The sequence below is a fragment of the Gekko japonicus genome, unplaced genomic scaffold (genome assembly GCF_001447785.1).
Source record: "Gekko japonicus isolate JY-2015 unplaced genomic scaffold, Gekko_japonicus_V1.1 scaffold1611, whole genome shotgun sequence".
In the NCBI taxonomy this organism is placed as follows: domain Eukaryota; kingdom Metazoa; phylum Chordata; class Lepidosauria; order Squamata; family Gekkonidae; genus Gekko; species Gekko japonicus.
Window position 1 is genome coordinate 347,119 of NW_015175407.1, and position 10,426 is coordinate 357,544.

Sequence of the window (10,426 nt, forward strand, 5' to 3'; positions counted from 1 at the left end):
CAGAGCCCAGTTCTACCAATACAGTGGAATGGGGGGGAGAGACCAGTTCTCCAGAGACCAGGTCTACCAATACAGTGGAATGGAGTGGGTAAACCTGTTTTCCAGAGGCCAGGTCTACCAAGATAGTGGAAGGGGGTGGGTAGACCTGCCCTCTGGCAGGGGGGAGGGACGATGCCACCCGCCTGGGCCCGCCAGTCCCTCAGGCGTCCGGGGGGGGGGGCACTTCCAGCAGCCTTCACCCACCAGGGACTTAAGCAGCCAACCGGCACCAGGAAGGGGGCGGGGCCCTGCAGCCAGGCGGCCAAGTTAGCGCTCGTTGTCTTCAATGCTACAACGAGGCTGATTCCTAGTTTGGATATAAAGGAGGAATGGACTCTAGGGTAGGAGGACTCTAGGGTAGTTAGGTGGATAGCGAACTGGTTGGCGAACCACATCCAAAGAGTAGTTGTCAGTGGCATTTCATCTGATTAGAGGGACGTGTCCAGTGGGGTGCCACAGGGCTTGATTCTGGGACCCAGTACTCTTCAATATTTTTATAAATGATCTGGCTGAGGGGGTGGGAGTAGCGAACACACAGGAAAATAGAGATAGAATTCAATGAGATCTGAACACACTGGCAAAGTGGCCGGATGTGAACAAGAGGCAGTTCAATAAGAAAAAGTGCAGAGTCCTACATCTGGATAACAAAAATGAGATGCTATACTTCTGGGTAGCAGACAGTGTGCGTGAACATTATCTTGGGGTATGGGTGGACTGTAAGCTAAATATAAACAGTCATTGTGATGCAGCAGCAAAAAAAATTATGCATAAGGCTAATGACTGGGGTGTATCAACAGAGGCATAACATCCTAAACACAAGATGTCATAGTCCTGCTGTACACTACATTGGTCAGACCACACTGGGTGTACTATGTGCATTTCTGGAGGCCTCACTTCAAAAAGGATGTGGACAGAATAGAGCCGGTACAGAGGAGAGTGACAAAAATGATTAGGGGCCTGAAGACCAATCTCTATGAGGAAAGACTGAGAAACTTGGGAATGATCAGTCTGGAGAAGAGGTTGAGGGGGGACACGATGGCTCTCTTTAGGTATTTGAAGTTGGAGTCGGATTCAGTTAGCTTTTGAGCAAGGGAAACCTTTACCTTTACACTTAGAAGAGGGCAGGGAGGTGTTCCTATTGGCAACAGAGGGTAGGACTTGCAATAATGGGTTTAAATTATGGGTGGAAAAGTACCGGCTGGATATTAAGAAGACGTTTTTTATAGTAAGAGTAGTTCAGCAGTGGAATTGGCTGCCTAGGGAGGTGATGAACTCCTCTTCACTGGCAGTCTTCAAGCAGTGGCTGGACAAAGACTTGTCAGGGATGGTTTAGGGTGATCCTGCAGTGAGCACACGGTTGGACTAGATGGCCTGTATGGACCCTTCCAACTTTATGATTCTGTGAACCAGAATATAACCAAAATATCTCATGCTTTGGGGGTCACATTACTTAAATACCAAAATTATTGCTAGATGCAGTGTTCTAAGCTGAGTTAGTGTGAGCTAGCTCACAGTTTTTTAGCCTCTGGCTCACACATTTTTGTCTTCGCTCAGGAAGTGTGGCTGCAGCAGCCAAATCGCTTGCTCACAACTTTAATGCCAGTAGTTCACAAAGTAGAATTTTTGCTCACAAGACTCCACAGCTTAGAGGGAGCATTGGCTAGATGTTCATTTTGTGCCATACAAAATTAATTTAGACATCTCATCATTGCCTGTTACACCATAAGGCCCCAAACAGTGTGATCAATAGCAAACATGTAGAAATACAATATGCATTTCGAGTTGATACTATACTGTATTTGGCCAGGGACCCTGGAGGGTTCCCCCTCCCCTCTTCTGGGCATACAGCAGAAGTCACTGGGTGTGTGTGTGAGGGGGAGGTATTTGTGAATTTCCTGCATTGTGCAGGGGGTTGGAGTAGATGACCCTGGAGGTATCTTCCAACTCTATGATTCTATGAAAAGTACAGTATTTCGTGATGTAATCAATACCAGATGAGTTGAATTAATCTCACTTGATTCTTTCATCAGAAGTATTTGTTTATGTTTAAGGGCTGGGCCAACTAACAGCTAAAAATATAAAATTACTAGATTCTACCTTGCCCAGATTTTCTTGTCACTGAGAGAGCAAACTAATAACACATTGACTGATGAAAGGCAGTTGATGTAGTTTGCTGTAATGTCTGTCTTTAACTCACAATGTATTCTCTGCAGCTGGGTTCTGAGGGAGCAAGGTCATGGGGAGGACTTGCCCAAAATAGCTGAGTTCTCATGCAGGTACTTGTGCACATTGGGAATATGGTAGAGAACAGGAGGGAATACATAGAACATCTAAAAATAGCATTTCCTTCCAGTGTTTGTATCAATATGTGTTTTACGTTTGGTTTTGCTCGTGTCCTTTGCTATGAATAAATGTTAAGTATCTGAGGTAACAAAGCAAACTCCTTGAACAAGGAAGTGCTGAAAAATCTGGGCTTAATACCAGTGTTTTCTCCCTCCTATATCCTCTCTTCTTGACGTATGCTCGAAGAAGCAAGACTCCAGCAGTCTTTTGACCCACCAAGCCAAATGCAGGTCTCCTCCCAATTATGCCTGCATAAAATGGCAAAAAGTGGGGGTGTCAAGCCCTTGGCTGTCCCCTGTATGCTTGGTGGCCTGCATTCAGCTGAAATATGCAACTGTGCTGTTGTCATTACACCTTCAATCCAAGAGAAAGTTTCAAGACGGGGCAAGGGATGGAGTTTGTCAACTGGGGGCAGGTGGATCTTGGCCAGAGAGAAAACTTTGGTCATGAACCAGTTTGGTGTAGTGTTTAAGAGTGCGGACTCTAATCTGGGAGAATTGAGTGATTCCCCACTCCTCCACATGCAGCTGCTGGTGTGACCTTGGATAAGTCGTAAGTTCTTTTCAAACTGTTATCTCAAGGGCAGTTCTTGAGAGAGCGCTCTCGGCCCCACCTACCTGTCTGTTGTGGGGAGGGGAGGGGAAAGGAAAGGGATTGTAAGCCACTCTGAGACTCCTTCGGGTAGTGAAGGATGGGGTATAAATCCAATCTCTTCTTCTTCTGAACAGAGTCTAGACAGTTAGTATCCACCTCTCCAACCAAATGTAGGTGAAAGGAGAGGACAATGAAAAAGTGGCACTAAAAAAAGAAACAAGAAAAGTGGCAGTAATAATGGTACAAGGTCCAGTAGTGGGCATGGCCTCTGTAAGGATAAAAGGAGAGAATAGGCCACTAAATGCTATCCTATCTAACCTCTGATATTTTTGCAAGAAATTGTGTAGTTCACAATAAATATTATTTGAACCAATGCCGGGCATAAGGAGTCTGCTATGATCCAGTCTTTCACACAGCGATTTTTCACGAGTCTTGCTTATTTTGTATGACTAAACTGCATGAGTTCACACAATGGCTCTTTACTATTCCTACTGCATCCTATGCCTGAGGTTCAAAGGATGCTCAGAAATCGCTTGGGATAGGGAGCTATGTTGGGAAGGAGTCAGCAGAAGTCCCCCTGCAAACAAACAATCTTGAGCAAACTCCCCTCAACTTCAGGAGTGGGTGTTCTGGGGGTGCAGGGAACTGCAGTGGGAAAGGGGAATTTGCCTCAAACTATTCTATTTTCTTTCAGTGTGCAGTTATATTGACTCATCTTGGGATGTCCCTATTGAACAAATACAATCCACTATTAACTCTTCACTCCCACAATCTGTCATTCACTTTATCCCATAGCATACAGCATGGCTTCCGTCATTATTTCTTGTCATACCATAATTTTTTCTCCTTGCTCTACAGCTGTGGTGATGGAAGTTAATAATTATAGGGCCATCAAGTATAGAATATCCCACATCATGGTTTGATTATCAATTGATTTGATTTCTTCAAGTCAACCCTGCTGTATTACAAATACAGCCACTTTCAAAAGCTAACACTGCCACAGAAAAGAGAGCAATAAATGCCATTTTTAGGAAGCAGAGAAGTGAATGACCAGGGTAAACCAAGTTGACCTAAACCAACTGCCAGTGGACATCAAACGTTGGGTCATACTACCAGTTTTGGAACTCCTGTTAAAAATCACGCGTTTATAGAATCCTGAAGAATACTTCTACCAAAAAAAATCATTAGAATGTGTTAATTTGCAATTACTACATGCGACCATTTTACAAAAGCACTTTGAAAATTCGCTTCATGGTTTCCTTTGAACAGTTATGTGCATCTGTTCTATCCAACGTTGCCTCTAATCTGTGGAGTCTTGTGAGCAAAAATTCTACTTTGTGAGCTACTGGCATTACAGCTGTGAGCAAGCAATTTGGTTACTGCATAAATTAGTTTGCTCTGGAGTCATCCTTCTTGAGCTAATACAAAAATCTGTGAGCTGGAGGCTAAAAAACTGAGAGCTAGCTCACACTAACTCAGCTTAGAGGAAACACTGGTCTTATCTGAAACTGTTTTCATGTCCATCGACATGGTGTCATGATATCACAAACCCCTCAAAGCCTTCATGTTTAATGGAATATCTCAGTTTAAAATTTGTCTGAGATGGGATGGAATGCCTTCAGTTCCATCACTTGAGTTCTAAAGAGGTGGCTAGTTATTTCAGAAACAGGATGTTGAGATAGATGAAACAACTTTACTGGCTACTTCTTGTCAAGTCCAGAGCTGTTGAATACTTGAGGACAGCATTATAAAAATATAGAGTTTAAAAGGGTTAGATATGAGTCACTGAGATTTTATCATGTTAAACCTGCAGGTTTTAGGCTACCATAGAAATTAGCTCTCGTTAAGAAATTAGGAATGGACGTCAGATTTCCTTGCTCACTCCCCTATTGTTCATAAATTCTTCTGTCTTTATCCATGGTTAGTCATCTCTCCTCCAACAGCTGGTTCCCTTCCTTGAATGCAACGATTAAGCAACGGTGATCCACGCAATGGTCACCTCGAGACTAGACTACTGTAATACTCACTACATGGGGCTGCCCTTGTTACAGATCCGGAAGCTGCAGCTAATGCAGAATGCAGTGGCTAGGCTTTTGATGGGTCTTTCCATGAGGGAGCACATCCAGCCTGTCCTGAAGGCACTGCACTGGCTGCCAATAGCATACCGGATTCGCTTCAAGGTGCTGGTTCTTACTTTTAAAGCCCTTTATGGCCGGGGTCCGACTTACCTGAAGGACTGCCTTTCCCCATATATACCCCAGAGAGCACTACGGTCAGGGTCACAAAACCGATTGGCCCTCCCAGGTACCAAGGACGCCAGGCTGGCTGCAACCAGGGCCAGAGCTTTCTCGGTGGCAGCTCCACACTAGTGGAATGAGCTCCTGGAAGAGATCGGGGCCTTTTACAGTTCCGCAGGGCCTGCAAGATGGAGTTCTTCCACCAGGCTTCCACTATCAATAACAGCTGAAACCTGTAGAGCCTGGTCCCTGGTTGGTTACTGAGGAAGATCAGTGAGCTGTATACTTAAACAACTATGGAATGCGCTCATGTTGTAACGCCATTGATATGACATCAAATAACATAGCTAGCACTTTAATATCACATTGTTTTAATTAACTGTTTTTAAATGTTTTATGGAAATTTTACCCTGTGTAAGCCGCCCTGAGCCTGCTCGGGCAGGGTATAAATCGGAAAAATTAATTAATTAATTAAAGTTATATCTCCTTCAGTGTTGAAAAGAGAGTGCTAAGTATAGCAGCTTTATAAGAGGTATTGGTAGCAATGCTTCTAATGGGGATGTGGTCAGTATCACATTTCTTACATATGAGTGATGTATGAGGCAGCAACTGGAGGAGGAGCCTTCTGTTAGGCTCCTATGCTGGTGCAACCCAGGAATCCTCTCTGAGTTGAGACTTCCACCCAGGAGAGCCCCACAGCTACAAGTGAAGCCCCATTCTTTAGCCATGCAGATCTTTTATAGATTTCCAAGACAGGGAGGTGGCTTCCCCCCCCCCCCCCCAGTTCCGTGTCACTGTACCACCAATCAGGCTATAGTGCTGCCACCCAGCCCCCTGCATTTTATTTTATTTTTTAAAACTATAAGCAGGATAAAGAATATTAAATGATAAGATAAGTATCACTGTAAGAGATACTTATAATGATAAGAGGTATCACTGTCATTAAAACTAACCAGGGTTTGCTTCAAATGCGAATTAGAAGCAAATCTTCATCAGTGTTAACTATGGTTAATTTCAGTGAGACATAACTAACCATAACTGAAGCCTGTGGCAGAAAGTCAAGTGTGAGCAGAAGGGGCTGCAGAGCAGTGTGTGTGTAGGCCTGCAGCCTGCTCCAAATCCCTTAACCTTTGGAATACTGGGATTTAGTAGCAAATCAGTTTTGTTTGTAATACATGAGATACTTATAAACACTTGCTATTTACCCGTAGTAGGGTATCTGAGCCAGTATATCTTTGAACCAGCCTTTAAATACTGTACTAAAGTGCCTTGTTGCGGGGACCATTCAAGCGTAGGTCAAAGCTTGTTTAAAATAAATTTCATTCTGGGTTGGGGTATACATACGTACACACAATCATCAGCAGTAAGCATCTTTCCCTCAGGAAAAGCAGGATGAAGCCAGAAGCAGCAAACAAAAAAGGACACCATAATTCTCCGTATGAGAGAGCACAGGCCTATTGATTAGAAACAGGAATATAAAATACAGTACAGGGGATAGAGGCAGAATAAAAACCAGCCCTCTGTACATGGCCCAGTCCAATGATTTGCTACCACTTCCCATGGTAATGAAAGGTTGGTCAAGGAAGAAGCGTTATAAAAGGGTTTCATGTTAGATAGAAAACATGTCTTTGGCTTTAAGTCCAGGCCTAGACATAATGGCTTCCAGGGACAGTCTTCACACAGTTCTATCAACACTCTACTGCTTCCCCACCAATTTGCTGAAAACGTCATAGACCTCTGGCTTTTCCTGTGCAAACTGCTCCACTGTATTTTTCTGCAGCCAGTCAGATGAACGCATTTGCTGCTGCAGAAGGCCAATAAGGTCACCAAGGTTACAGCCAGCAGCAGACACTGGTTCTTGGTGATGGGACACAAAGATCACTTCATCTGTGCTGTCTGCTTTGCCCTCTGAATCAGACTGGCCGGACTGGTCTCTCTCTTCATTCAGGAGTTCTTGCTCACGTTGTTCTAGGACCTCACGGACCCTCTGCATTCCTACAGATGGGGGGGGAGAGACACATTGATTGGATCAAAAACTTGATTCATGCAAAGAGTGAGGTCCTGAAGATACTGAAGATTCATGTGGGACTGCTAATGCATCACGGCCAAGTGGGTATCTTGTAGTTATACACCTCCTGATTCAGTCCCACACTGCAAGCCTGATCTGTATATTCTGAGGAATCATGTGATACAGTCTTCCTGGGACTGTACCACATGATCAGCTCTCAAAGTAATTCCAAGGGGAAATGAACTGTGATCCCACAGGAGTGTGCAACAGGTTTGCATAAATGGTCACTACTCAACAGATTGAAACAACCAAATACTCACCTGTTCTCCCTCTGAGAGGAGGACATCTTGCTGGGTGTTTCCCACCCTATCCTTAGGGAGGCAGGAACCAAACTTTCATTTCCTGTCCTCTTGGTGGGACATGCCCCTGAATTCAGTTTCGTCCCTGCCTCGATAGGGAGAGCAGCACTCTGTTAGCACTAGTGCCTGTTTAGCAGCCTTTTTCTTATTCACAGCCTTTTCCCTCCAACTTTTTTCTCATTTTCTAATTCTCGCTTTCCTGGTCTCCAATTTTCCCTCCTTTTCTCTTTTGCCGACTTTACTGGCTTACTTTTCCTCTACCCTTTCTTCTCCCTTCCTCCCCCCCCCCCAACCTGACGCCAAGGCCGGGGCATGTCGGAGAGAGACGACTGAGACAGATTTTTCTCCGAAGATGAGTCGGGAGAGGCATTGCTATCAGCCCAAAGATCCTCTAAGCAAAAGCAAGGCATGGCTTCCACCTCCGCTGCCGTGGCGGGTTCTGCAGCACCAAAAGATAAAGGCGCCAAAAAGCAGCCCCGCTCTCCAGCCCCGGAGCACGATGCAGGCGCCATTTTGGAATTGGCGGCCAAGCGCAAATGTCCAGAGGAGGGACTGGGAGGCTGCGGGGCGGCTGTCGCTGCTTCAACAAGCCATATTATGGATGTGAAAGACGTCCCCAAAATTCCAAACGCCCAGGTGCTGACCAACTGCGGAGACGATTTGACTCAGCTGGATCTACTTGTGAGTAACCCCGTCAGGGGCGGTAACACGCTTCTAATGCCCGAAGTAATAAAATTCTTTAAAGACATGGTGAGGGAAGAGTTCGCTAACCTACACAGGGCTCCCCAATTAGAAGATAGGTTTCAGGATCCTCCCCATGCATTCCCCGGCCATAGTCCTCAGGGGGAAATGGGCTCTGGTTAGAGGAAGAAAGACCATGCTGGCCAACCAAAGCTGCTAGGAAGACTCATTTTTGCCATATGCAGACAGACCCTCAGTGGGACCTCTCACAAGCTGGGGATAGTGAGATTGGAGAGAGAGAGGAATGAGAGTTCTTCTCAGATGAAGAAGAGAAAATGGAGGTTCCTGAACTATCCATGAGATTTTACAAATCATAGGACTATATGTACCTGCATAAGAAGACCATGTCTGCCTTAGAATTGATCCCTAAACCCAAACCAGATGACCCCTCTAACACTGATTCTGCAGATGGGTCTAGACCTAGAGGGAGTAAGGACTATTTCCCAAGAACCCCGGGGTTCGAAAAAGTTTTTCCATTTCCTGAATTTTTAGAGAAATAGCTGGTTAAGGAGTGGGCCAAACCCATGGCTAATAAGAGTTGCCCTCCTAATATTAAGAAACTGTATGCTTTACCTAACTTCACTGATAAATTCTTGCAGGTCCCTCTAGTGAACGCTCCTATTACTGCTCTTCAGGCCTCAGGTCTGCTTTCTGAAGATGGTGAAGGCATGGTAAGAGATAGTCTAGACAGGGAAACCGAATTTGGCTTCCATAGTAACATTTCACTACCTGCATTCTCTCAAGGCTTTTCCTAAAATTAAATAGCATTTTCTCATTTCTGCCAGCTTGTCTGGATGGAAATATGGCCATGCCAGAAGTGGCAGGGAAGTGCGTGTATTGGAAACTAGTGGCCCTCACACACTGACATGTGGAACCCGGCAACTACACCCAGTACAACATCCCACTAGGAGTTTTATACACCTAATTTTGCTACCAATTTGGGCTGCAAAATAAATAAATAAATTCCGCTGTCAAGCTCCCAGCTGGCCACACAACACAAAGGCTTAGTGAACATCAGTTGTGCAGGGACAGAGCACAAGATAAATACAACACTAACCTAGCTGCAGCCGGTGTGTTTTGTCAGCAAAGATGATACGGAACCAGCCAGGCTCACTACATTCAAAGGCTTTACCACAGGACAGCAGAATCTTGTTATCCAGGAAGCGTCTCCACAGCAGCATTTCCTCCTCAAAGGTTTGTCTTTTCAGGTACTGGAATCAGTTAACAGAACAGTCAACAAATGTAAGGCTTCTGGGAGAGACTAAAGACATGAGATAATGGCACAGATATATGAGATCCACTATAGAACGGAGATAAAGCAGAAAGCCACAGAGTCTGCCTGCCCAAAAAAAAATTAGATTTCAAGGAAGAAAATAAGGGAGACATTTCCCCTTTTTTTGAACTGGAATGCCCGTGACCTCAGCAAATTGCAAAGGCCCCTTTTTTTCTACTACCACCACCACTAGAATGGTTAGATTTTCCTTGGCTGGGCTGACAGGGAAGCACCTAGCATATGGAGGGGTATTCATTTTTAACTAATCTATATGCCAGGGCTGCCACCATGATGCCAAAGGCAGTTTACAATGATAAAATCTGCATAAAATAATCAAAGCATATAATCCAATTCATATGCTTGAAAAATTAAAATGCAAGCACCATAACACTTTAGAATGTACAGTGATAAAAACTATCCCATAACAAATGAGTAATCAAAGATACAAATAAAACTAACTCCTAAGAGATCTTTCAGTGTATTTTTGAATAAAAACATCTATATGCTTGGGATACTTGCAACTAGATTCAATGGTTTTGAATCCAATTTTTTATGGATGAGGACATAAGTGCATCCATAGTTGTTTTTTTCAAACTTAATAAGGCAGGGGTGGCGAACAAGTTCGACAAAAAGAGCCAAAATTTTAAACTGTGAGAGTCAGAGAGCCACACCACGCAGTGACCTGCCAAAACAGACAAACACTCACACAAAAGCATATACTTTTAACAACGACGCCCCGAGGAACTCCCCACACCCCGACCTACCGGCCGACGCCAGCGCCGAAGACCGGGAGAGGGAGGCAGCGCCCCAACGCCGAACCTCCCCAGAAGAC

The 10,426-nt window shown here is 44.6% G+C and overlaps 1 protein-coding gene across 1 annotated transcript in view; it reads right to left on the reverse strand.

The window, feature by feature from the left end:
- Positions 1–6,545: 6,545 nt before the first annotated feature.
- ACCS (1-aminocyclopropane-1-carboxylate synthase homolog (inactive)) overlaps positions 6,546–10,426 on the reverse strand; it is a 27,842-nt gene continuing 23,961 nt past the window's right edge. The window contains exons 14-15 of the mRNA XM_015425726.1: positions 9,379–9,532; positions 6,546–7,208 (exon numbers count right to left, since the gene is read on the reverse strand). Coding sequence (XP_015281212.1) covers positions 6,910–7,208; positions 9,379–9,532 — 453 coding nt within the window. The 3' untranslated portion in view covers positions 6,546–6,909. The remainder of the gene's footprint in view (positions 7,209–9,378; positions 9,533–10,426) is intronic.